The sequence below is a fragment of the Leopardus geoffroyi genome, chromosome D3 (genome assembly GCF_018350155.1).
Source record: "Leopardus geoffroyi isolate Oge1 chromosome D3, O.geoffroyi_Oge1_pat1.0, whole genome shotgun sequence".
Taxonomy (NCBI): Eukaryota; Metazoa; Chordata; class Mammalia; order Carnivora; family Felidae; genus Leopardus; species Leopardus geoffroyi.
The window spans coordinates 23,305,757-23,333,223 of NC_059339.1; the positions used below are offsets into that span (position 1 = coordinate 23,305,757).

Genomic DNA, 27,467 nt, shown 5'->3' on the forward strand with positions numbered 1-27,467 from the left:
GGGGGAGAAAAGTCTCATAGGATTCAGATTAGGACAGCCCAGATAGTGCGGTAAGATTTTTTTTACCCATTTTTTCTCTTCAATAATCTCTTGCTGATTGAATACCGCGAACTACAACACCCAGAAGCTTTCGCGCTTCCGTTACCTCTCCCACCACCTTTGGTGTCTCAGCTATGATTCCCAAAGGTTTCTGGGAAGGGCAGGCTGGTACTCAAGGAAGGACTACGAATCCCAGCAAGCAGTTCGAGACTCGAAGTCACAGGAGGAGGAGGAGCTCGGAGCCGTCGGGCCCTGCGGAGCCAGGTACCCTCTTTGGCAGTACGTCGAGGGGCGAGTCTTAAGTCTTCTTTACCCCACGGGAGGACGTGGGCTCTTCTTTCTAAGTCCCTGCCCTCCGCAGTGGGCCGCACCACTTAACGGAATGGGGAGTGAATAAAAGGGCCAGAGGGCGTCGCTGCCCAAGTACCTGGCTCATCTCAGCCTGTCACGTTTGTTAGCCCCGTGTCTAGGCCTAGAGTTGGAGTCCTTGGCAAAAGTTGGGTCCTGGGGCTTGGATTCCTTTACCCGGCCTCCGGGGAAGGGGCGGTTCTGCATATGCTTCCTGTTCCCCTCAAGCCCGGTAGAACCCTGGCCTGGAAAGGGGAGGTATGGAGACCACTCATTACTTCTTGGGAATAGAAATAGCAGGGGCTTTGGAGTGCCCTTCGACTGATGTTTTGTGAGCGCTGCCCTAGGCCATGTGCCGGGGACTTAATGGGTGAATAAGTCCCTGCTCTCCTGGAGGGCTTGTGTGTGGACAGATGGGGAGGTGCGGTAACCACAAACAAGTAATACTTTAAAAAGCAAGACAGGTTGATTGAGGAGAGTCTGGTGGTACTATTTTAACCAGGGTGCCTAGGGTGACACTTAACCAGGGACCTGAATGAATAGAAGTCCCATCAAACAGGAAAAGGTTGGTGCGAAGGACTTGAGGCTGCGGCAGTCCTGGAGTACTTGAGGGAAAGCAGTAGGGCGGACTGTGAAGAGGTGGGCTTGGGTCAGCTCATATGTGTCCTTCTAACCCATAGTAAGGAGTCTTATTTCTCTTTCTAATTGCTCTAGGAAGCCACTGAAGGGTTTTAAGCTGGGATGTGACTTGATCCAATTTACATTTTAATGTCATCATTCTGGCTGCTCTTTGGAGAGCACATAGAAGAGGGGAAGTTACCGGGTTGGGTCAGTTGGGACAGGATGGTAATTTGGGATATGGATTAGAGTAATGATCAGATCTGGGATGTATTTTGGGAGGTAGGACAGACAGAACAAGCTTTCAGATGCATGTAGGGGCTGCAGGAAAGAGGAATGGAGAATGATATCTCTTAAATTTTGATCTCAACAACTTAAAATCCACAAGGATGACCTTAAATTCTTTTTGGCCATGTTTGGTTTGAGCTGCCCCTTAGTGGAGATACCAGGAGGCCAAAGGGGATTTGGATCTGAGTTCAAAGGAGAGGCCTAAGCATCGGCATCAGCAGAGGTACTGAAAATCAGGGATTAGAGGCCTGGGTCTGCCTCTGACCTGGAAAAGTAACAGGAATGTCTCACTGGGTATTGGGAAGAAAAACGTGAAAAGCTCCACAGCATGATGAATTAACCTTAATTAGGGTTATTTTCTATTCGAAAAGCATCCTCGTTGCTCCTTGGGGTGGAAAGTTGTGAAGCTTCTAGGAAAGAGTACTTATGTCTTGCTAACAACAAATCTGGCTGGTGGGAAGTTCAGGAGATGGAAGGATTATTTTAAGTGGAATGGGTAGGAAAGACAACAGAGAGTTAAGGTGTGGCTTGTTTTAATTTACTTTAATTTTATTTTATTGTCTTTTTAGTTAATTCTCATTTTGGAGCAACAGTTTTGAAATACTTAATTTTCTTTAAGCCATTTACTTCAACTTAGAAATTATTTTATACATAACTATAGAAAAATAAAAGTGACCTTCACTTTTCCTTTGATGTTTGAACTCAAGTTGAACTGAATTCCTTAAATTCCTTCAAACAGCCCTTTTAACAGCTTAATTACATTCCCTTACACATTTATTTCACTTGTAAATTTAATATGTTTGATTTCCTCTTTAAGTACTTCAGATATATAGCCTAACAAGTATAATTTCCCAAGAATTTCCAAAACATTACCAGAAAATCTAATAAATTAAGCTTACAAACATAATGAATTTCAAGTTCTTATAAACAGTTCAATACTTTTAACAGAGTTAGATTCTTTTATGTCACTGGTTCTCAGTCTGGGAAGCTAAAAAAAAAAAATTCAGGTGCCGTGTCTGACAAGAAATTAACATATGGGGGGCACCCTTAGTAGCTTTCACAGCACTCCAGCTGATTCTAATATACAGCCAGTGTTTCCAACCATTGCTAACCTCTCAATTTGAAATCAGAAATCTAATATCAATTACCTAACTATATATTTTAACTTCTTTATTTTTTTAAGTTTTATTTATTTATTTTTGAGGGAGAGAGACAGACACACACACACACACAAGTCAGGGAGGCAACAGAGAGAGAGAGAGAGAGAGAGAGAGAGAGAGGAGTGAGAGAGAATCCCAAGCAGACTCCACACTGCCAATGACTGAGCTGGCCAGGTGCCCCAGTATATTTCTCAATTCTTGACTTCTGTATGTTAAGTTGGAATTGCAATGTTTTTCTGTCATATACTCAACATGTCTAGCTCTTTTCAATGTTATAGATATTTTTACTTTTTTTATTAAAAAAATTTTTTGTAGTGTTTATTTTATTTATTTTGAGAGAGAGAGAACAAGCAAGCAGGGGACGGGCAGAGAGAGAAGGAAAGAGAGGATCCCAAGCAGGCTCTGGACTGTCAGTCCAGAGCCTGATGCAGGGCTCGAACCCATGAACTGTGAGATCATGACCCAAGCTGAAATCAAGAGTCCAAATGCTTAATGGTCTAAGCCACCCAGGTGCCCCAATGTTATAGATACTTTTAAATACCAAGTATACACTGATTATTACTAAACCTAGGTCAGGAACAGTGAGTTTGATTTATTTTATTTATTTATTTTATTATTTATTTATTTATTTATTATTTTATATTTATTTATTTATAAATTTATTTATTTATTTTTATTTATTTATTTTATACAGTGAGTTTGATTTATTTTACTACCTCTATTTTAAATTCTAAACTTACCTGGAGCGTGACAGGATACTTAGCTAGTAAGAAAACAGCTTTATCCATCCTAATGAATTGTGTTTAGCATTCCAATCATGTTGGGTTTACCATTTTAGTGAGCTGAGGTTATTTTTATAATCAGACCGATTTCTGACTGGGACAAGAATCCAGGGATTGTGTCTACTCAGAGTGACTGTCCCCAGCAGAGGCTGCCTTTGGAATGCAGGGAATAGAGAGGTCGATGAGCTGGAGAAGCTTGTTCCCCCAGGCTTTGTTTCTTTTTTTCTTTAAGTTTTGTTTGTTTGTTTTGAGAGAGAGAAAGAGAGAGTGAGAGAGAGAGAGCACATATGCACATAAGGGGGGGAGGGGGTGGGGGACGTGGGGGCAGAGAGAGAAATCCGAAGCAGGCTCCGCACTGTCAGCATGGATCCCAATGCAGGGCTCAATCTTAGGAACTTTGACATCATGACCTGAGCTGAAATCAGGAGTCATCAAATGCTCAACCGACTGAGCCACCCAGGTGCTCCCCTTCCAGGCTTTGTTTCTTAGGGGGTACTAGACTCGCTGATTAAAATGCAGACTTCTGGGGGTGCCTGGGTGGCTCAGTCAGTTAAGCGTCCGACTTTGGCCCAGGCCATGATCTCACGGTTTGTGAGTTCAAGCCCCGCGTCAGGCTCTGTGCTGACAGCTCAGAGACTGGAGCCTGCTTCGGATTTTGTGTCTCCTCTCTCTCTGCCCCTCCCCAACTTGTGCTCTGTCTCTCTATGTCTCTCAAAAAATAATAAATGTAAAAAAAATTTTTTTTAATTAAAAAAATAAAATGCAGATTTCTGGGCCCCTCTCCAGATCTGCTGAGTCTGAAATCCTGGAGATCTGACAGAGGAGACTTCATTTGTATTAAGCTCCGCACCAGGAGCCATGGAAAATCTTGAGCAGAAGTCCTTTTAAGAGGGTTGATCTGATGCTGCCCAGGGTGGGGTGAACTGAAGAGGCTGGATCAGGTACTAGGAGGTGAGAACTGACTTGGGCAGCAGTGATGGTGGTGACAGGACCAGCCTGGGGGCAGAAGAAGAGGGAGGCAGAGGCAGTTCTGAGTCTGCGTTTCTGGTTCAGAAGCCTCATTCATACTATTTTTACCTTTCCTATTTGGAAGCTCTGGCCTCCTGGGACCTGTAACTATCTGATGAGAAACTGTGTCTCCAGCCTACAGCTCCCTGGAGCCCAGATTCTGGTTTAACCAGCCTGTGCTGGGCCAGGTCTGCTTGGAATCAGAATGCCTTCAGCCTTCAGCCAGGGACTGAGGGTAAGATCTACTGTAGATCTTTTTTTTTTTTTTAATGCTTATTTATTTATTTTTGAGAGAGAGGGAGGCCAGGAATCCCAAGCAGACCGCCTGCTCTTAGCACAGAGCCTGCCTGATGCAGGACTCCATCTCACGAACCGTGAGATCATGCATGACCTTAGCCTAAATCAAGAGTTGGACACTCAAACGGAATTTTTTGAGAAAATTTAACAATACACACTAAATGTAGAAACTTAGAAAAATAGAAAAACACAAAGCAGGAAAAAAAATTCTGCACATAATCCTTTTATCCAGATATAACCACAATATTTTGTGTCTGCTCTAGTGTGTGTGTGTGTGTGTGTGTGTGTGTGTGTGTGTGTGTGTGTTGGGGTAAGAGGTAAAAAAAATGGTATCATATTGGACAAACTGTTGTGATAATGAGCGATTTTTTATTTAGCTATATGGAGTGAACATTTGTCCATGTGAGGGAATAGTCTCCTTTGACTTGGTTTTTTTTTCCTCTGACTTGATTTTTAATGGCTGTGTGGTAGTGCATTGAACAGATGTGGCTCATACCCTACTCTTGATGGTTGCCAGCTATGGGATCCCTCTGTCCATTTTTTGTTTTGTTTTGTTTTGTTTTTAGGGTAAGATAAGGATAACAGGCTTTGTGCATCATGTCATTGAACCCCCAGTTTCCCTATCGGGGAAACTGAGCAGCATACATGCGCATAGTAAGCAATGAACTGTCAGCTGTTCTTACTGTTGGACATTTAGATTTCACTTTTAGGGCAAACTACACTGCAGTGGCCATTTTGGTACCTAGATCTTTGAGATCATCTCTGATCATTTGCTTGGAGGAATTACCTGTTGGATGTAGGTGCCCTCCTTGGTGCCCTCTGGCACACAGCTTCTTACCTACTGCTGTTACTAGGGGCACATCTGTTGGCCATCCCAGCATGTACATCCAATGTACACTGTCCCATGTACACTGTCTTGTGAGAGCAGGGACTCTGTGTTGTGAGATGTGAACCTCAGTCTGGCAGAGAAGAAATGTTTGGTTAGTGAATAAATGGCAGAAAAGGGAACCAGAGAACTCGAGGGTTATGCCTGTGTCAGGAGATTGGCTCCTTTGACTCCACTCAGGATATTTTGGGACATGGGGCACTTTGTGCCTGTGGTCTTCACATATTTTAAAGTAATTTAGTTTTTTCATTTGTTTATTTCATTGTATTAGTTAGCTATTGCTGCATAACAGATTACCCCAAAACTTAGCAACCTAACACAGTAAATATCTCATACAGTTAGTTTCTCAGGGTTAAGAATTTGGGGGGCGCCTGGGTGGCTCAGTCAGTTAAGCATCTGACTCTTGATTTCAGCTCAGGTCATGGTCTCGCAGTTCGTGGGTTTGAGCCCCACATCGAGCTCTGCACTAACAGCACAACTTGTTGGGATTCTCTCTCTCTTCTCTCTTTCTCTGCCCCTCCCCGTGCACGTGCTGTCTCTCCTTCAGAATGAATAAATGAATAAACTTTAAAAAAATTTATTAAGGGGCGCCTGGGTGGCGCAGTCGGTTAAGCGTCTGACTTCAGCCAGGTCACGATCTCGCGGTCCGTGAGTTCAAGCCCCGCGTCGGGCTCTGGGCTGATGGCTCGGAGCCTGGAGCCTGTTTCCGATTCTGTGTCTCCCTCTCTCTCTGCCCCTCCCCTGTTCATGCTCTGTCTCTCTCTGTCCCAAAAATAAATAAATGTTGAAAAAAAAAAAGTTATTAAATAAAAGAATTTGGGAGTACAGGTGCAGCTGGCTGATTCATTCGGAGAAGCAAGTGACTCTTGATCTCAGGGTTGTGAGTTCAAGCCCACACTGGGGGTGTATAGCTTACTTAAAAAAAAAAAAGGAATCATATTTTAAAAAGAAAGAATTTGGGACTGGTTTAGCTGGGTAGTTCTGGCTCAGAGCTCCCACTAAGTGGCAGTCAAGCTATCTGCACTCATCTGAAGGCTTGACTGGGCTGGAGGATCCACTTCTAAGCTTACTCACATGGCTGTCAGCAGAAGGTCTTAGTTCCTTACCACATGGGCCTCTGTGGGGGGGTTGTTCACAATATGGCAGCTGGCTTCCCCCAGAGTAAGTGATCAGAGAAAGAGGCACCAGGATGGAAGGCATATTGTCTTACACCTGATTTTGGAAGTAAATACCATCTTGTCTATTCTCTTAGTGACACAGACCAATCCTGATAAGATTGGGAGTGAACAACACAAAGTGCAAACCCCAGGAGATGGGGGCCACCAAGGCTGGCTGCCACATCTACAAATGTGTATTGAGCACCATTGACATGCCAGGCACTATGCTAAGCGCCTAGTAACCATGATTTAATCCTCATAGTAATCTTATAGAATCATATTACTACTCCCGTCAACCGGATGAGGCCCAGAGTGAGTAGTTTGCTGAAAGTTTCACAACCTAGAAGTGACAGGGATGAGATTCAGATCTAGGTTGAATGATTAGAGTAAGGATTGGCACGGGTAGTCTGTGTGACTTTGGGCAAGCTCTCGCCCTCTCTGTTCTTCAGTCCATCATCTACCTTAGACCAGCATTTCTCTGAGCATGGTCTGTGGACTACACATCAGAGCTGCCTTAGATCCTGGTCCTGGCCCAGACCTGCCAAGTTAGAAATTGGTGTGGGTGGGGCCACCACTGCCGTATAGTGCCGGAGGTATGATGATTTATGCACCTTACCCCAGGGGGTGGAACACATAAACGAGGTCAGGATAAGAGAGGTGTATGGTTGCTACTAAGCACTGAGGGGTCTGAGAGAGACCCCTAACATAATGGGGCTCCTATCAGGGAAGACATCTGGATCTCCCTGGCACTTCTGTTGGAGTTGGGTTCTGAGTGGGTAGTCTGTGGGCCACCCCCACAGGCAGCTCTGATGCCATCGACTCCAGACGGCAGGCATATGTGGCACTGGGACATTGCTGTGCTCCTAGTGGGCGTGCGATAAAGCTGTCCTCTGGCTGCTGTTTATTGTTTACCTGGGGTCTGGCGGTGCCATAATTAGAAGAAATGACAGGTGAGCTTGAGGGCAGCATGTGGTGAGCACAAGTCCTAGATAATTATTACAGTGCACATCCCAGCCCTTGGCTACGGCCGAGCTGTTGGCTTATTTTAGCCTTGTGCCAAAGACAGCTCTGTACCTGAGACGCACACAATGAAAGAAACCAAGAATATCAATGAAGCACAAATGTCTGCCCCATGACAGCCTCACAGCAGAGCAGTGGGCTGGGAAGAGAGAGGGTTCGGGGCTCCACCAGACCCCAGGGGGATTGCTGGCTCTGGCTCTCCACGCCTTGGCTGTGGGGTGTCAGCACATGGCTTCACGGCGTCATGGTGAGGTCTCCCCAAGAGGGTGTGTGGGGGTCCTCAGCGCCGCTGGCCCTCCCGTAGCACTCAGGTTGATGAGAAATTGTTATCAGTGTCTCTCCCAGTCTTGGCTCAGAGCAAATTGGGAGTATTTCTGAATGTGTGTCCTCATCTGTGAAATGGACACCTTGATGTCATCTGTTGAGCATGAAATAAGAGAATGAAAGCCAAGTGCCTAGCATGCAGGAATGTGATGCTATCTTCCCTCACCCCATCCCACCCCCATTCTCTTTTCTTCGCTCTGCCCGCAGTGTCTCCACTAGTAGGTAATCTTTTCCTTGAGCCCAGAAGACTGAAGTCAGGCACCACAGGATGGCCAGGTGTGCTTTAAGTCAGCAGAGCAGGGCTCTCTGTTGGAGACAGAAGTCCTGCGGGGAGGGCAGTGGTGGCAGCGAGAGATCTGTTTTGGGGACATAATGTGTCCTTTTTCTGTATCCCTCCTCGTCCTGGTCCCTAGATCCAAACTTGAGGAGAAGAGGGTCTGGGAACTGTAGGTGAACAGAGGGTGATAGGGCTCGGATTCTGCAGGCTGCTCCTTGGCTCATTCTGCAAGCAATTGTGTGTGCGAGGCCCTGTTCCGGGTGCTGGGGTGCAGCAGGACAGACCGAACTCTCTGCCCTCAGGGAGCCTGTATTCTAGTGGGGAGGCAGGCACGCGTGACAGTAAGTCAGCATGTGAGGGGAGATGAGCTGCGGAAAACAGCAAGTTGTAAGGGGGGGCGGAAGTACCTGCGGCTGCCACTTTGGCTGCAGTTTTCGATCTGGTGGTCAAGGTAGGCTCACCAGGAGAGCAAGGGAGTGAGCCGCCTGGATGGTCATAGTACCAGCAGTCACAGCCTCCATTCGTTGAGCACTAACTATATGGTAGGCATCCTTATATACTCCTGCCTTGGTCAATCCAGTGTAGCAGTGGGGTCCCTATTTTATAGCTGAGGATATATGCAGGAAGATGAAGTAACTTTCTAGAGGTCGCCTAGCTGATCAGTGGCAGAGCTGGGATTCAAACCCACACCTGTGGGCTGTCCCACTAGCCTTGCCTGCTGCCCCTTGGCCATGAGGAGCCATCTTGTCACCTGGTGAAGCCCCCGGGAGCCAGCAGATGCTGTTGCAAACATGGACCTGGTCCCTGAGAGTGGGCCGGTGGCACAGCCTGTGGGGTAGAGCTGGATGGTTTTGTACTGCAGGCAGGGCCCTGCTCTCATGCTGCTGAGTGCGCCAGCCTCAGAGGATGAGGATGAATCACGGTGGAGAGGGCCAGCTTAGTCAGCACCCCATGCTGGTGTCTGGGCGCCATCAGAGGTGTCCAGCTGTCTCCACCCCCCTTCCCCGACCTCCCACTCGGGGCTGCCAAGTGTGGTGGTGCAGGCTGTGCCTTGTGCAAGGACACCTGGCTGAGGGGTGAGTCGGAGTGAAATACGCTCTGTTTGCCAAGTTGCCAAACACGCTCTGGCAGGGCACTGTATCTGTTTAGAGGATTCTGTGCCTGCACCTTTTCGAGGTGTTCCAAGGCACTAAAGAGGGACGCAGTTGGGTCAGGAGCTCCAGAAGTTCACACCTGGCTGATGCCTGGGCGAGGTCACCTTGCTGAAGCCCAGCTCCTGCCCAGGAACAGGGCCTCTGCCTCCGTGGGGACAGGCTTGTTAGGTAGGTGGGAAGCAGTGGCTCCCCTGGAGCTGGTCTGCCTCTAGGTGTCCAGATGTCTCAAGACATCCAGGTTTAAATCCAGGTGCCACTGCTTTCTAATTCTGTGAATTCTGTCACCTAGCAGAGCTGGGACTGGAGTGCAGGATCCACTGACCCGTGCTGGACAGCCAAGCACTTCCTCTGTGCCAGATGCAGGGTGGGCAGGGGAAGGAAGGCATGGGTGGACCGCACTGCCTCTGTGGCTCTCCTCCATGATTTGTGCATGTGGGAGAGAAGGGGAAATGTGAACACACACACACATACCCGTAGAAACAGTCCACTCCTGAAGGGCTCATCATTAGACTTCAGGGAGGCTTTCCTAGCAGGTGCAAGTACAGGCACTGTGAGACCTGTTCTGCCTTTCCCGGAAGTGTGACTTGGGACACCCCACAGCACCTCTCTGAGCCTCAATCGTCTCTTTCACAAATGCGATTATAATACATACCATTTAGACTTTGAAGGGGCCATATGGTCCCAGGGATACAGTAAATGATTAATAAAGGAGAGCTGTCAGTAGTACGATTTTATGGGGAGGAGACTTTTCTAAGTGATTAGGAGTGTGGGCTCTAGATCCATCCTACCTGGATTCTAAACCCAGCTTGGGGTTACTGGGTGGCTCAGCTGATTAAGCGTCCGACTCTTGGTTTTAGCTCAGGTCATGATCTCATGGTTTCGTGAGTTCGAGCCACGTGTCGGGCTCCGCTGACAGTGTAGAGCCTGTTTGGGATTCTCTCTCTGCCCCTCCCTCACTTGTGTGCCTGTCTCTCAAAATAAATAGATAAACTTTAAAAAATAAATAAACCCAGCTTGGCTGCTTTCCAGTATTGTCACCTTGGCTAGGTCACTTCACTTCTTGGAGCCTCAGTGCCATCATCTGAAAAAGTGTAATGGGTCCTACCTTACAGTTTGTCCTGTGCACTAAATGAGATGATGCATTATAAAGCTTTCAGCCTAGTGCCAGCCCGTGGTAGGTGCTCAATAAATCAAATAGTAGGTAACTTTTATTGAGCACTTGCTCGGTGCTGGACATTATTAGTGTCATTTGTATTTCTATTACTCTTTTATTAACAATTCATTTGCATTAGCAAACGTCTGTGTCCTGCTCCCAAGCAATCAGCTAACCTGTCAGACCCCTGCCTCACATTCCTGCAGTGAAAGTAGAGGCCTAGAGAGGTCCAAGGTCACACAACTGGCTTCTCAGTGCCCTGCGTGATTTTGTCCAGCTAAGTCTGCCGCAGAGCCACCGTTCCATCTCAGTTTCCCGGAGGGACACCTCCCCACCCCATTACTCTCCAGAGCCAACAGCTCCTCAGAGCTTCAAGCTTCGTGAATGGCTTGGTTAAGCACTCGGCCGTTAAACGTTCATCTCTTACAATTTCAATCCAATTCCTATAAGTTTATTGGCAAGACGGGGTGTATTAGAGCTGCCAAATTTAATATATCAAGTCCGTGTGTCTGGGATGCGGTTTCTCAGCTGTAATAGGAGAAGAGAGGTTTTATACGTTTTCATTTTGAATGACTGTCTGTTCCTGATCCCATTACAGCCCTTGACTTAATGGCTGCTGTCCCTGTCAGCCGCAGGAACAGCCTTCTCCATCGACCCACCTGGCTGCCTGGACAGTCCAGGGGCTTGTTTGTCTCTGTCTCTCTCCCTCTTCTCTTCTTCCCAAGATACATGCCCCCAATCCATCTGCCCTGTGGTCAGGTCCCAGCTGTATCTTTAATTTGCCAAGTCCTGGGAGTTGGCTGTGGGCTGCTTGGGGAAGTCACTCTCCTTCTTCCTCTGGCACTCAGGAACCTGCTCTGAGAAATGAGAAATCTGACTATAAGAACTGAAGGGCAAGGGGCTGGTCTGGGCTCAGCCTTTGTGATCCCACTTGACAGCCCAGAGTGGACCCATTCATCCTCTGGTCTTTCGGCAGCAAACTGGGGGACCAGGGCCAAGGGCTGGCCCTGACACTCATAGATTTGCCTCCTGCCTATGGCTGTGGGTCTCCCGGGTCAGGTGTAGCAGCTGTGGTCACTATGGCTGAGGGGTCTTCAGTCTTAAGGCTGAAACATTCTCATGTCCCTCTCTGATTGACCTGCCCTCTGAGAGTTTAGCTAATCTCTTGGGAAGCTGTTTACATTTCTGCCTGAGCTCTCTGGCTTCTGTAAGCTTTGAGCTGGCTGTGGAAGTGAGGATACCCAGCAGTGGGATTTTAGGGCACTTGGCTTCACCTTCTGCTTACCAGCTGTGTGACCTTGGACAGATCACTTCCTTTCTCTGAACCTCAGTTGTCCCATAAGGAATATGGGAATTAATCCACTTATTCCTCAACTATTGGTTGCCTACTCTGTACTGTGCACCACTTTGGGTACTGGGGCTCAGCAGTGAACAAAACAAAGATATCCCTGCCCGCCTGGATTTATATTTCTGTTGGGAGAAAAAGATAATAAACATAACAAGTAACTTATTACTTCAAAGGTGATAAAAATGAAGCAGGGAATGGGGAAAGCTAAGTAGAGTGTTCTGCAATTTTAAATAAAGCTGTCACAGGAGATTACTGAGAAGACAGTATTAGAGTGAAGGTTGAAGAAATCAAGTGAGCAAGGAAGGAATCTGAGGAAGAGCATCCAGGCAGAGGGACCAGCAGGTGCAAATGCGAGAGGTGGCGGAGTGCCTGGAGTGTGGGAGGGGAGGAGCAGAGATGAGGCTGATGTGGCCAGATTGGAGGAGAGGGGAGAGAGGAAGTCAGAGTGGAGTAGGGGCAGGGGCAGTGGCCAGAGGGTATTAGGTGTGGTTCTCCCACGCAGCTGCATATGAGAACTCCCTGGGGAGTTTTACAAACGTGCCTGATGCCTGGGTCTCCCCCTCTCCCCGCACTGAGGTTCCACTGTCCCTGGCCTGGGCATCAGATTTCTTAAAAGATCCCTCTGAAATGAGGCCTTCTCAACCCATAATCAGTAATCATTACAGTAATGATTGGCCTGTGTGGTTCCTCATGGGCTGTCCTGGGGTTGAAAATGAGGGTTTGTGTATATAGAGCCTTCCTCACACTGGCCCTCAGGGAGTGCTGGTTTGGTGTGGTGCACTTTGGGCCTTAGTGTGTGGCGTTTCTTCCATACTCCTGACTGAGTGCTTTGTGGCTTCCCAGGCAGTATCTGGCGGAGGTGGCCATGGGGAAGCATTACTTCTGTGACTACTGCAACCGCTCCTTCCAGGACAACCTCCACAACCGCAAGAAGCACCTGAATGGGCTACAGCACCTCAAGGCCAAGAAGGTCTGGTATGACATGTTTCGAGGTGAGTGGCAACTGACCGGGCAGCTGGGCCAAAGGAGGCCAGCTCTCAGATCTTTCCGGTTGTCAGACAAGGAAGTACCGTGTGCCAGTGACAGTCTCCACAGCCTAGGTTGGCTCTTTGAATGGCAAAAGAGAGGAGGTTGGGCCCCTAGGGGCAGATGGGCCCTCCAAGGGGCAGTCTGGAATGTGAGCTCCTTCCCCCAGTAATCTTGACTGAGGGCTCCAGTCTGCCAGCCTCTGGGGATACTGTGGCCAGGAAAGAGGCTGTCTCAAGGAGGTGATGTTTGAGCCAACAGCTGGAAAGATAGGGAAAAGCCAGCCACAAAGCCACACCATTTTGGGCAGAGGGCATGCAGAAGCAGGTGGCCAAGAGCAAAGCACCAGGTGCTCTTGGTGCAGAGGAGAGGGGATATGGCTAAACACAGGGGGAGAGGAGGGTGGTAGGGACTGAGGCTGGTGACAGGGCAGGGACCAGATTGTGCCGGCCTGTGGAGGCCACAGTAGGATGGGTGGTTTGTCCCTAGGGCAAAGGTGGAGGGCAGCCTTTGAAGGGCACCAGGCAGTGGCCAACATGACCAGACCTACAGTTGACAATGATGACTGTCTGCTGCGTGGGGTGCAGTAAATAGCTGTTGAATGACTGGCTGACTGGATGAATAATCGGCTGCTGGAGCCAGGGCTTTTCCGGGAAAGGCTTCTTAGAGCAGGTGCTACCAAAGCAAATGAGCTCAGGCCATAAGCACCTAACACAGGGCCTGGCACCTTCGAGGTGCTCACTTCAGGGAAGCTGCTGCTGCTGCTGCTCTACTGTCATCAGAACAGACAGGGAGCTTGGCAGTGGGGTGGAGGTGGGCCAGGAGCTTCTAGAATGAGCTGGGGCAGGGCTGATGCTTCATTATTTGGGGAGCAGGATTCCCAGAGCAGAAGGAAAGAGATGAGTCTCAGCAGTTGAGAAGGGAGAAGTGGAGACAAGGTTTCCTGGTCTGAGACTCAGAATTTACAAGAAGGGAGTGAGCATTTATGGAGTGCCTGCTGCATGCCAGGTGCCATTTGTGGTTTGTCATTTGCTTTATCAGTAATCCTCTAAGGCAGATCTCCACCCTTCAAGTTAGGATCACCTAGAGACCTTGAATAAAAAACCGCTGGTCACCTGACCCCATCCTCAGAGGCAGATTTGAGGTGGGGCCTTGGCACATTATTTTCAGATCTCTCAGACTCTCATTTCAGATGAGGAAGCTGAGGCTCAGAGGCTTGGGTGAGAGAGGGTGGCCAGGCTGCTCAGCAGGCCAGGCATGGCTGAGGTCGCAAGGGGCTGGGAGTGGGGGCGGAGGGGAAATCAGTGCCAGGGGTGTCTCCTGGGTGCCTGGGAGGCCTCTGACTCTGGTGTCAGGCAAAGGATCCCTGTGCTCCAAATCCAGTGGGGACTGCTATCTGGCATGGAGCCAGGCTTCAAGATTACCTTGGTGTTTCGTCTTAGCCCCAGATTCTTAGCTGGGAACAGGTGGAACTTTGGGTCTAGGGCTGATTGGCAGAGGCTATTGTATTACATAAAGGAAAGATGAAAGAGTGGGTATCATAAGCCCCTTCGCAGGAGTCCTGTATTCCTAGTGTCTTCTCTCATCCCCAGGCACATTCTGTCCCTTGAACAGCTCTGCAAGGGAGGCTGCGTGGGGGGGGTCCCCACTTAAAGGTGTTGATTTCAAGATCCTGAGTGGTGGATTACTCACCCCGGGGTCCACAAGTTGGCCCATGAGCTCTTTCCACTTGAAGGGGCTTCCCCGGGGCTCCCGCTTACCTGAGCAAACTGCACAGCACAGACTTTGGGGAGGCACGTGACGCCCCAGCCTGGGCTAGGACTCAACATTCACTTAGCTCCCAGCTCCATGGCCTTAGACAAGTCCCCTAATCCCCCAGAGGGGCTAACCATCCTTCTGCCATGGCCAGGACAAATATGAGTCCTGGAGCTAAGCTGACTGGCTGTCAGTCCCAAGGTGTCACTCCCAGTGTGGCCCTAAAGCTGCCATGTGTAAAACGGCCCTAACAACAGTACCCACCTCCCAGGGATGTGACAGGGACTCAGTATATTTCATACATGACTGTGTGGCCTGGAAGGGTTCACTCAGTAGGAACAATGTTTATGGGACCACAAGAGGATTGGCCTCAGGCCCTTTATCTCCTGGACTCATCTATTCAGACAGTGCTCAGTGAACACTTAGCATGTTCTCTCTGAGGCAGGCTCTGAAGACTTCCCAGGTTAATAAGACAGGACCCCTCTCCTAAGCAGCCTCACTCCCAGTTACAGCAGTGTGTTCTGGGTAGAACCCCTGTCTTGTGCAGGCCTCCATGCCCTGCCCGCCTCTCCCTCCAAGCTCCAGCCACCCTGGCCATTGCAGGTACTGTCCTGTCTGTGGGCATGTCTTTCCTGCTGTTGTCCTGCCCTCAGCCTAGCCCTTCCATCCCAGAACTCAACTCAGGCAGAGCGTCCTCAGGGATGCCCTCCCCACCCCCTAGGCAAGGTGAGGTCATTTGGCTGAATGCTGGCTGCTCCCGTTTATGTCCCCCACGGCTTAGTGTGACTGTTGAACTGGAAGGGAGGAGCAGGTCTGACTTACTGTCCACTAAATCCCCATCCTGGCATGGCGCCTGGCGCACAGGACCAGCTCGGTAAATGTTTGTTAGATGAATATCTTAGTGAACGAGCAAACAAACACCAGGCACCAAGGTGGCTGTTAATTTTGGGATATGAAGCAAGAAGGACCAAGGGGGTCAGATCACAAGGAGCCTTGAATGCTGGGTGGAGGAGCATGCCTTCTTTATGCGGGCCCTGGGCTAGGGTTCTCAGCCCTGGGTGCCCTTCAGAGTCACCAAGGAGCTTTTAACAATTTTCATGCTCTCCCCCTCAGATGAGTTAAAGCAGAACCTGAGAAGGATGGGCCTCAGGATTATTTATTTTATTTTAAGAAGAATTTTATTTTTTTAATGTTTTATTTATTTTTGAGAGAGTACAAGCAGGGGAGAGACAGAGAGGGGGACAGAGGATCCTAAGCAGGTTCTGTGCTGACAGCAGCACGCCCAACGTGAGGCTTGAATTCAAGAACTGCGAGATCATAACTTGAGTAGAAGTTAGACACTTCACTGACTGGGCCACGCAGGTGCCCCAGAGAAGAAACTTTTTTTTTAATGTTTATTTTTGAGAAAGAGAAAGAAAGAGAGAAAGAGAGAGAGAGAACACGAGCAGGGGAGGGGCAGAGAGAAAGGGGGAAGAGAATCTGAAGCAGGCTCCATGCTGACAGCAGCGAGCCTGATGTGGGGCTCGAACTCACGAACCATGAGATCATGACCTGAGGCAAAGTTGGACACTCAACCAACTGAACCACCCAGGCGCCTCGGAAGAAACTTTTTAAAGTTGTTTATTTATTTATTTTGAGAGAGAGGAAAAGAGACCGTGTGCTCAGGGGAGAGGCAGAGAGAGAGGGAAAGAGAGAATACCAGGCTCTGACAGTGCAGAGCCCTGTTGGGCTCGATCTCACAGACTGTAAGATCATGACCTACGCTGAAGTCAGGAGTTGGACTCTTTACCAACTGAGCCACCCATGCACCCTGGGATCCATGTATTTTTAATGTTTATTTATTTTTGAGAGAGAGAGACAGACTGCGAGTAGCGGAGGGGCAGAGAGAGGGGGAGACGCAGAACCCGAAGCAGGCTTCAGGCTCTGAGCTGTCAGCACAGAGCCTAATGCCGGGCTTAAACCCACGAATGGCGAGATCATGACCTGAGCTGAAGTTGGACACTTAACCGACTGAGCCACCCAGGCACCCCAGGATCCATGTATTTTAAAAGCTGCCTGATGATTCTCCCATGTGGCTGGGGTCAAGAACCACCAGCCAGAGGCTGGGCAGCCTGGAACTTTTCTCCCACAGTGAGTCCCCCAGCCAGGGCGCCCTGGCTGAGATGCAGGCTCAGACCCCCCACTCAGGCTCAGCTGTCCTACCTGTGGGACATGGGGGCAGGACCAGGCAATGTTCACATCAGCTGGGTGAGCTGAGTCTGACAGGCCCAGTGCTGACAGATAGACAGCCTCTATCCTGCTGGCCCCACCCAGACCACTCTGCCAGGCCACCCCTGGAGTGAGTCCTTTCATAACCAACTCCTGACCCCAGAGGCCCACCCCTACCAGCTGCCTTGTCCTCAGGAAGAGGAAGGGAGAAGCTCCTATCAGAGTTGGCCCTTACCCAGCCACCAGGAGACCACATGGGAAAGGGCAGGGGCCTTAGAGTCACATGCCAGGGTTAAACCGGGCACTGCCACTTCCTGACTGTGTGCCCTTTCCCCTGTTTGAACTTCAGTTTTTCCCTCTGCAAAATGGGGATGGTAGCACTATGCAGTGGGTTTGTGAGGAGGACATGAAAGAAGAACTGCCACCGTTTGTTGAGCGTCCATGACAGAGGTTCTGAGCCCTGGCTGCATGTTAGTGTCACCTGGGGAGTGTGATGCCGAAGCCACTTCCAGCCCCACATTCCTGGCAATTCTAATGTGCCATGAGGGTTGGGAATCATCGGCCACCTCTGCCAAGTGCTCTGCATCCATTACTTTATTCAATTTTCACAGCAGCCCTACAGGGGAGAATTTTCCTCCCATTTTGCATATGAGGAAACAGAGACTTGGGGAGATTAAGCAGCTTGCCTCTGGACTCGGAAACCCATTGGTCTTTCCTTTACTCCAGCAGCCTCTAGAAAAGACACCAACAGGGAAAGTGCCCAGCCCAGGCCTCCAGGGCAACATCAGGGCCTCTGAGTCAGGGCATCTTCCTGTCTTACTCACAGATTTTGACTGATTGGTTCCTTACCTACAAAGAAGCACACGAAACTTAAACCATAAATATATGATAAAAATAAAGGGGGAAAAGTTGGAGGAAACCAGGGTTAAGGTTCATATCCAGAAAGATTGCTGTGAAGTCCCTTTGAGGCCGGCAGCTGGTCTGGCTCTGAGAGCCCGCAGGTCTCAGGTATAACAAGGGAGCAGAGAGTGACCTGCTGCAGCGTGGCTGTGGAGGGATGGCTGAGCCCCGGGGCTTACTGGTGGGCTACCTGGACACCAGGAATTTTTTTAGTTTTCTATTATTGTAGATTCACAGGAAGTTACAAAGACAGTATGGACAGTGTAGGGTACCAGGATTTTAAAAAACTAAACTAAACTGCCCAGGTGATTCCATTGTTTGGTCAAAGCCAGAACCTCAGACCGAAAACTTGGTTCTTGCCCTTTGGCTGGGTCTGGGAGGGGTTGAGGTCACCTGAAGCTCAGATGCTTCTGCCCAGCATCCCCACCTGTGGTCATCCCCAACTGTGGTTGTCTCTTTCTACACTCTTCTGTGGATGGGAACTGTTTCCTTTTCTGATCTCGGTGCCTCTGTGCAACTGAAGTCTGAACCCGGCTCCTCTCTCCTCGCAGATGCAGCTGCCATCTTGCTAGATGAACAGAACAAGCGGCCGTGTAGGAAGTTTCTGCTGACAGGTAAAGTGTTCTACTCAGTTCAGGTCCCTCCAGGGACCAGCATGCCCTGTCTGGCCTGCTTGGACCTCTGCGGAGCCTCTCCCCTTCCCCAGCCACTATCCTAAACCCATTTTGTGGTCTCAGTGCATCAGCCAGCTGGTCAGTTGAGACCTTCCCAGGGGTTGTGCCTTAGGACTTCCAGGGCCTAGTCTTCAGCACTTCAGACATAGAATGTGATTTTATCGGCCCACTCAGAACAAGCAAGTGCTGGGAGATTGCGAGTAAATCTAGGAGACACTGATGGGTGTGATTGATTGGCTGATTAAGTTAGTCTGGGAGTCCAACCTCCTGCTCCCACCCTCCCAGCAGGCAGGCCTGGAGACAGATGGTAACAGGTCTGAGGAGAAGGTTCAGAATTAGAACCAAGGCTGCTAAGTGTTGATTTGACTGCTCAATACCCAGCTAATAAAGATACATATAGTTCAAAGAGATCAAACAAACAAAAAAAGCCCTCAGTAAACAAAGGAACCAAGTGCAAATGAAAATAAAGGTAGGAAAAATAAGACAGAGCCCAGAGAATGATTAGTTTCCTCCATGCTTGCTTTGAGTTTCTGTATATTTTCTGAGGATTTGGCCCTGAGCTTCCTAGCAGCCAAGGCAAGGAGGGGAACCATGGTGATTAACATGGTATGTAGCACTGGGGAGAGGTACTGCTATCAGCCTAAGGAAGCCAGGTGTATGGCCACACTCCCCTCAGGAGACAGTGCGACCCCTAGGATGGTCACTAGGCCTGCAGATCAGGGCCTTCCCCCACAGACTTCACCTTGACGTGAAAATGCCACTGGTAGGTTATGCTGGCTTAAGAGACCTCCAGTCTCCTGTTATTTTGAGACACATTTTGGTCTGCCGGTTAAGATTTGGAAAGCCACACTGGGCTTTGGTACCTCCTTGGCAAAGCTACCATTAAAGCCTTCCTGGCAAGCATTCCAGCCGCTCCTGCAAGCCAGATGGGCAGGTGGGCACCAAGCAGAGGGCACAGCATGTACAGTGGCCTGGATTGGGGAAAGAAAGCATGACTCTTTCAGGGGCCCACCCATGATTTGTTGAGGCTGGGGAACAGGGGTTCGGGGCCAGGGCAGTGGTGACAGTAGAAAGCCTGCAGAGGCTTGTGCAGCCCAATCACAGAAGGCTTCAGGATTTGATTCCCAACAGGCTTGTTCTGGCTGCTTGTGTGGGCGGGGCCAAAGAGATTCCAAGTTTTTCTCTGGAGGTGGAGTTGCTACTCTATAGACTCTAAAGCCTCACACCTAAAACTCTGATGGCCCCTCAGCCCTTGGAGGGAGCTCTTCCAAGCCGTGAGTAACTCTGCCTTCCCTGTCTTCTGTTGCAGGCCAGTGTGACTTTGGCTCCAACTGCAGATTTTCCCACATGTCAGAGAGAGATCTGCAAGAGCTGAGTATCCAGGTGGAGGGTGTGTTTTGGCGGGGTCCCTGGGTTGGAGGGGGGGGCAGTCTGCTGGGGGGATGCCAGATCTGAGGCCCAGGAAGCTGCCCAGTGTCTCCCCACCTCCTTCTCTTTTGTGGACACCTTGTGGGATAAGCTGAGAGCTGCCTAGGCGATGGGGTGGAGGTCAGGAACTGCCTCCAAACCGCCCCAGGCATGAGTGGAAAAAGAACAGGGGAACTCCCATTTGTGTTCCTGCTGGGTCTAAAGTGACGTATGGGGCTTCCTGTCCTGGAGCCCTGACGGGGGTGCCTCAGCCTCATCTGGACCCTGCTGGGTGCTCATTTGTGTGTATCATCCCCCCTTCCTTCCATCAGGCAGCACCTGTCTCCAGCCCTTACTCAGCACCAGATCCCCTACCTTATCCTGGGGACAAAGGGATAAAGACGACACCTTCCCCACCCTCAGAATTCTCAGGCCCGGTGGCTCCAGGGAAGAACAAGTGTAGCTTCCCCTGGAAATTGCCACGTCTGTCTTTGGGAAATTCACTTGTCACTTCTCCAGTTAGAGAACAAGGACATTTCTACTGAGATGGTCTATTTCGATCTTCTGATGAAGCCCCCACTGAACAGATAGAGAAACTGAAGCTAGCATAGGGCAGAAGGCCCTCACGTGAGCCCCCAGCAGGTTAGAGGCCAACTCTAGTCTCCTTGGGTGCTGCTGCTCACTCTTCCCTCTGTCCAGGAAGCTTCAGGGCAGCCAGTGAGTGTCCGAGGCAGCCTGGCCTTTGCCCTCGTCCCCAGTGGGACTCCACTCCCCTCTGACCAGTCATACTCTGCGGGCCCTGCCCTGGGGAGCTGATGGCACTGTGGCCACAGCCCTGGCACAAACACAGGGTTTCCAGGAGCTTTCCCAGGGCAGAAGTGAGGCCCCATCGGCCTCGCCAGCGAGTCCTGGCAGTGGTGGTATCTCCAGCTCTTCACTGGCCTAGGCTCTCGGGGAACAATTGGCCCGTGGCAAGGAGAGCATAGGCCAGTGGGCCTGGAGCTGGAGACGATGCCTGGTGGAGACCTGGATGGGAGAAGCCCCCGGGGGCTGGGAACAGACGAGTGCCCTGTGACCTTGGCACATGGCTAACCCTCTTGGAGGCAGTGTCCTGGTGTGTCTAGGTGTAGAGGCAAAGTGAGATGAAGCGTGTGCAGTGCTAGCCCAGGCCTTGGGCCCCCTCGTTGGTCCATGAGTAGGATTGTTTTCCTCTAGCGCCAGGCCTTATCCCAAGTCCTCCCAGAGACCCTGACCCTTCTCACACCCAGCTTGTTTGAACCATTGGCTCAATTTTAATTCAGTGAGCAAAGGTTCTTACAGGACATTTTATGAAAAGAAAAACCAGGAAAACTGAGGCGCCTTCCCCTGCCCAGGGTCAGAGAGACCCGCAAGGGGCAGAGCCAAGATTCAAACCCAGCTTTGCCCTGTTCTGCAGTCCACGTTGCCTCCCTGATCCCAGGTTTGGGCCCCTTCTGAGGACAGGCTCTCTACATACTTTATCCTGTGTCCAGCTGCAAAAAGCTTGGGAGGCAGCCCATGTTTTATCTCCACTTGATGAGGAAGCAGAGTGAGGCCCAGAGGAGCAAGCCTAGGAAGGTGGCAGCATGGTGGGGACAGCGCAGCCTGTGCTGCACTCCTCAGGAGGTTCTGACTGCTTTGTGGGAGAGTGGGGTTCAGGAGGGGGTGGATGTGCCCCTCACTTGCCTCTCTCTCCCTGTCCCCACAGAAGAGAGGCGGGCCAGGGAGTGGCCACTAGATGTCGTCGAGCTCCCTGAGGGCCATCTGGAAGACTGGTTGGAAAAGAGAGCAAAGCGGTTGAGCTCAGCCCCAAGCAGCAGGTACAGGACCTGTGGGTCCCCTCCTCCTATTCCCTCTGGGAGAGTACCCTAGCCAGCCTGCCCTGACCAGCAGCTGAGCAGTCTCCATGAACCGTCCCAGTCCAGGGACCATACATGGACGCCCCCAAAGAACTCCCCAAGGGAGGGGCCACACTGGGGCTTTTGGGAACTTGTTTAAAGGTTCTTGTTCCTCGACCTCATCCTCCTGCCTTAGTGGCTCCTCCCTTAATTGGTGTCTATGCTGGCTGGTGGGGAGGCAGGTGGCTAAGCCGACTTGACTCAACATCACCAAGTCCATTGCCAGAGGGAGGGGCCTGATTGTGGTTACTGAGGCCCCAGTATACCAGTCACTGCACTCTCTTCTCCAGGACCCCGGACCCTGCAGATGGGAAAGTGCGGCTCACAGGAGGGTGTGACTTGCCTAAAGGCACACAGCTGAGAGGCAGAGCTGTGAGGGAATGCATAGAGATGTGACTGGCTCACTGCCATTGCCTCACTGCCTCCTTGAGGAGGAGGCTGGGGTGGGTCGGCCCAGCTGCTGCCTGGGTCTGGCACTCAATATGTTCAGAAGTGGGTGGAGCACCCTGAGTCGGGGGCCCTCAGGTGTATGCTGTATGCTGTCCCAGGGCTCCTGGGCTCTCCTACCAGGTGTTGAAGGAGACAGAGGGGAGGAAGGGGGCTAACAGATGTGCTTGTGAGTTGCCTGTGATGTTGTAGTTTCCTGCACTGGGCTGCCTCATTTTGCCTATCTTGCAATGGGGCTTCAGACCCAATTGTCTCTGTGGTGTGGTCTCCTGCGACAGTGGCCTGGCCTGGGCTGAGGGAGCCTGGTTGGACAGTAGGGAGTGAGGCCTTCTCTCCAGGCTCCGCCAGGAGGTGGGGGCTAAGCTTCTTGTCTTCTCTGTGCCCCGAAGAAAAGAACTTTTTGTTAAACTATTTTAAAATTAACTTTTAGTTGTTTTTTAACTTTGTTTTAAATCTGTGTTGGTTTTGTCCCCCACCTTAAAACAACATAGTACAGACATGACTAATTTGTTGGATGGAGTGTGATGTCCCTCCCTTCTTGTCCTGTCTGAGGTGGTTGTGATTTTGGTCAGGGGAGCACCCTGTTTGGGACTGGTCCGGGAATCCATGTCCTGAGCCCCAGGCTCCACCAGCCGATGTGTCAGAGTGCTGGGGCTGGTTGGAGGCACCCAGAGAGCTCCAAGGCCTTCTCTGCTCTTCTACTGCTTGGACCTGGCCACCCGTGGGTCTCAGCAATCTGCTCTGACTTGGTGGTCCTCTGTTGGGAGTGAGCACCAGAGGCCTGGGCACCTCCTGAGCATTTCCAAGGGCCCAAGGAGACCCAGTGCCTGGGCTGGCTTGAGCACAGGCATGGGGTGGAGGTGGGTGCTCAGAAGTCCCTCCCTGGGGACAGATGTGTCCCACTGCTGTCCAGTGCAGGAGCCTGTGACCATGAAACTCAGAGGACTGAGGGTTGAGACAGAGAAACTGAGGCTGAATAACGGGCCTAGAGTCTCAGGTAGAGGTGGTGACTACATGATAATTGGGTGTGTTGGTGCTGTGGTGCACCTGGCCTTTGGCCCTGGGCATTTAGGGGGATTGGTGCCCCTAGTTTATGGCTGAGGAATCTCAACCTCTCCAGGAGCTTGGGACTGTCCTGGTCACATACCTGCTATCTCTCTCAACTGACACTTGAGAGAGAACTTAGGCCTCTCTTGGTCTAGTACCTGGGCTACCTCTGTCACCATGTTTATGGCTGGCCGAGGGGCCCTGTCAGCTGGAGGTTTGGAGTGGTAGTGGCAGTAGCCAGCCGCTGGGATGGCAGTAGTGATTTCTGGAACAGAGCCTCCAACTAGGGACCACCCAAGACTCTATGGAGTCTCAACCTTGTCCCTTGTGCCCCTCACCCTCTGGCCACACAACCTGGCCCCATCCAGAGGACCTGCTTTTCCCAGCCACCACTTGTTCTCTGTGCCCGTGTACCTTTCCACCTGCCTCCTGAGGGTTCAGAGCCAAAATGAATTGTTCTGGGCAGAGCAGGCCTGTCCGGCCTTGAGAAAAAGGTTGTTGGAAGGGAAGTGACCATTTATTATTACTTCTGCTATCACTGCTTCGGTCTTTGTAAGCCCTCTTCTGTAGTGTCTCATGAAAAATAATGCCCTTATCCCACAGCCCCTGGCTTTGGGGTCTGTTCCTCCACTCACAGCCCCACCCTACAGGGTCAGGGGGGATGGATTCAAGCCCCCGGGCTGCCTTGTTCTGTTCTCTGAGTCTCTTACCCTGGAGGCAGCCCTGCAGAAAGTTCCCTCTGTGCCTTTCATCCACCCCAGCTTTCCTGATGGCCACAGCAGCCCATCCTGCCTTCCCACCTCTCCTCTGCTCATCCGCTCCATCCTCCACACAACAGCCCCAGCCAGTTTCTAAAACACTCCCTGACCCCGCCCCGACCCCGACCCCTGCACCTCAGAGATTCTGGACTCTGCAGCCCGGCTCAACAGACCCCGGGGAACTTCCCTGCCACCTCCCCAGCCCTTGGGGTCACCTTCTCACCTTTCCCATCTGGCCTCTGTCAGTCTCACTGGATGCTCGGCGGCTTCTTGGATGTGGTGGGATTTTCGTGCACCTTGTAAATGCTATTTCATCTGCCTGGAACTGCCTCCCCACTTCTGCCTGGCAAAGTCAGACTCATTCTTCAAGCTTTAGCTAAGACATCCCCCCTGACACGGCCCTGAGCTCACATTGTTGTCATTTGGGCTTGGCGCAGGCTCAGGACATGTTGGCTGCATGTGAGCATTTGGGGGAGCAGGGTCCCTGGCCCCGAGGACTATTCCCTAGATGCATTGTGGGCCCCTTGTGGAGACCAGTCTGATGGCTCCGCTTCTCTGGGTGTTTGTTTTCTCCCCTGAGGCACAGGGTGAAGATGGCTGCCTGGTCCACGTACGTGGGGCCACCCAGACTCGAGGGCCCCAACCCCACAGGCTGAGCAAAGCCTTTGAGGTAAACCAGGCCAACCCTCCTCATAAAGGGGGTGGAGGCTCTGTGAGGCCCCAGCCTGGCACACTGTGCCATCCCCCTCAGCAGACTGACCCTGAGGGATCTGCCAAGAGCAGACAGCGGCAGGAGGGAGAGGCAGGCCTCAGACACACAGACTAATCCCCCGGCAAGGCCAGTGCTTGTCCCTGTTTTCCATTGTTGGCTCTTCAGATCGTGATTTTATCCCTCTTAATCTCCCTTTTTGCACCCCTCTCTGGGCTGACGCTACTGTTCGGCCCGGGTGCCTCCCTAAGACTCTTTTCTTCTGATCAGAACCATGGCTGAGGAAAAGCAAAAGACAGTTGCTCCTGTCCTTGTGCTGGGGGCAAACAGGCCACTAGAGAGGCCACGAGCAGTCTTGTGCACCTCAGTGTCCCTGTGTTGCAGGGCTGAAGGGGTGTGCCCCAAGGGCTCAGTGGCCCAAGGAATGTGTCTGTGTCTGAGCACACAAAAGGGGTGCTCTTATCCTGGTGGGAGGCCTCAGCTGCCCAGGAATCTGCCCCATCTTCTAGAGAAGGGTCTGAGGTTCATGGGAAGGGGCTCTCCAGGATCACACCCTCCCTGCGGAGAATTGCAGTCACCTTAACCCTGTGGGAAGTCTGGGGTTGTCTGGCAGCTGGGCTCTCCCTTCTAACAACTGCGGAGCCTCCCCCACTCCCACCCTTCTCTGCGGCTGGTGGAGTTTATGAAGTCTCCCCAATGTCATAAATCATCCCGGGAGCTGCTTTCTGCGCTCTCCAGCAGGCAGCAGGCAGCTAAGCAGGGGATTTCCCTGGCCTGAAGTCTTCAAGTCAGCTCTGTAAGGCGGGTCAGGCCCCGAGAGGGGCAGGCTGGGTGGCTGCAGTGAGGCAAACTCCCGGGGCTCCTGACCCCAGCCCCCACTCCGCCTCGGAGGCCTGAGCCCTCTCCAAACCTTTCAGAGGGCCCAGGACTTTCCCTTTCTGCAGAGGGCTGGCCACTGGCTCCGAGCCTGCTGGAGGTGCCAGGGCATCACCTCCATTGAAAGCTGGGTCTGCAGATTGGGAGGCAGTGTCTGGAGCCCACGAATATGTTGCCCATTAGCCCCTAATCCCCTGATCCCAGACTCTGTCACTTGGGCATGTGACTGACTCTGTGTACTTCAGTTACCTCATCCATAAAATGGGGTTCACATGAGGATGCTTGAAGTTTCTCTAGACGTTGGTGTCTGGCCCAGAGTAGTGCCTAGTCAGTAAGAGCACCCAGCATTGCTCTTTGTCATCAGCAGACATTCACTGAGTGGCCTTCTGGGGCCAGGCCTGGCTCTGGGCACAGGGGGCGGGGGGAGGCAGATGGAGCCCAGCCCTACCCCTTGGTCTCTTCCATCTGAGAGCTCCAGTCCCACAGGGGAGACTTGAGCTCCCAGGTGAGTTCAAAGTGCTCCATAGCCCGAGAGGGGCAGTGCAGCCCTGGAGTAGCAGACGGAGTGGGAATTAAGTCCAGAAGCACTGGAATGTGGGACAGTTGGTGGAGGGAAGCTGCCTCCCTTGGGACAGAGTGGCCCCCAGCTGAGCACCCAGGGTGGATGCTTCAGATAGGCCCTGGGTTCCCAGGTGGCCTCCAGGGTGGTGGGCCTTCAGGGGAAGGAGAGTGAGTAGCATGAGAAATGAGGCTTTTAAAAAAAATTTTTAGACAAGTATTTTTTTCTGATTTCAAAGGCTTGCGTGCTTGTAAAACTTTTCTTGAAAAGTATAAAGAAGTAAAAAAATCACCCATAACTACACCACGCAGATAGAACCACTGTTAACATTTTGCTGTGTCTTCCAGGGTTTTTTTTTTATGCATTTATATATGTTATATATCTTTAAACAAAAATAGTATCATGCTATATACATTATTTTATAAGCTGCTTTTTCTCTCTACTCACACAGTACATCATGATACCTTTCCTTATCAGTGCATATAAGTCTGCCTTAAAGTTTATGCAGGCTGCATAGCATTCTCTGCTGTGGACGTGCATGTGTATTTAATCAATCCCCCACAGGTGGACACAGGTTATTTCCATTTCTTGTAGCTCAGTCTCTGCCCACAGCTCTGCTATTTCCTTGGGCTCCTTCCTAGAGGTGAGGTTGCTGGCTCAGAGGGTCTGCATGTTTTTGAGGCTCTGCCTTCCAGAAAGGTCATGCAAGCAGCTGACCTTTTCCATAGCTGGGGTCTTAAGGAGGGGGAGCTGGGGGAAGGTGCCCCAGCCTGGGCCTGGGCTGTGCCCCATTCTAATTCTCTGCCTTTCTCCTTCTCTCTAGGGCCGAGCCCATGAGAAACACCATCTTCCAGTACCCCATAGGCTGGCCACCAGTCCAGGACCTGCCTCCATCCCTGCGGGCACCCCCACCCGGGGGGTGGCCCCTGCAGCCCAGCATCCAGTGGGGCTGAGCCCCTCATCCTCATCTGACCCCCATCTGGTCAGCGTTTGTGTCAGTCACGAGAAAGATAAGGGCTCATACTGGGGACACCGAGGCCCGCTCCTGCTGCACGCTGTGGAGCCTCTGAAACCATTGGCTTGGCCTGGCTTGACTGAGGCCTCAGAGTCTCCCTACCAGGTACAGCCCTGGTCCTAGCTCTGCTCCAGGCAGCTCCACCCTCCCTCCCTCCCTCGTGGGACATCTTGAGAAGATGGGTGAGAAAACTTCCTTCCGGATGTTTATAAAGAAAGTCTTTCACCATGGTGATGTGGCTTCCTCCTTGCCCGGCGCCCTCAGCTCTGTGCCCTGGCCCCTGGTTGGAGGACGGGCAGGACTGGAGTAGG

The 27,467-nt window shown here is 51.2% G+C and overlaps 1 protein-coding gene across 3 annotated transcripts; it reads left to right on the forward strand.

Moving 5' to 3' along the window:
- Positions 1–13: 13 nt before the first annotated feature.
- Positions 14–27,386, forward strand: ZMAT5 (zinc finger matrin-type 5). 3 transcript variants are annotated; one of them, XM_045459323.1, is made up of 6 exons: positions 14–303; positions 12,703–12,851; positions 18,300–18,362; positions 19,732–19,812; positions 21,556–21,667; positions 26,965–27,386. In XM_045459323.1, the coding sequence occupies exons 2-6, from the start codon at positions 12,725–12,727 to the stop codon at positions 27,092–27,094; spliced, it is 513 nt and encodes a 170-aa protein (XP_045315279.1). In that variant the 5' UTR covers positions 14–303; positions 12,703–12,724; the 3' UTR covers positions 27,095–27,386. The 3 variants fall into 3 exon arrangements, with proteins under 3 accessions (XP_045315279.1, XP_045315280.1, XP_045315281.1); XM_045459324.1 differs by having other exon boundaries at positions 251–318; XM_045459325.1 differs by lacking the exon at positions 14–303 and adding an exon at positions 341–462.
- The last annotated feature ends 81 nt before the right edge of the window (positions 27,387–27,467 follow it).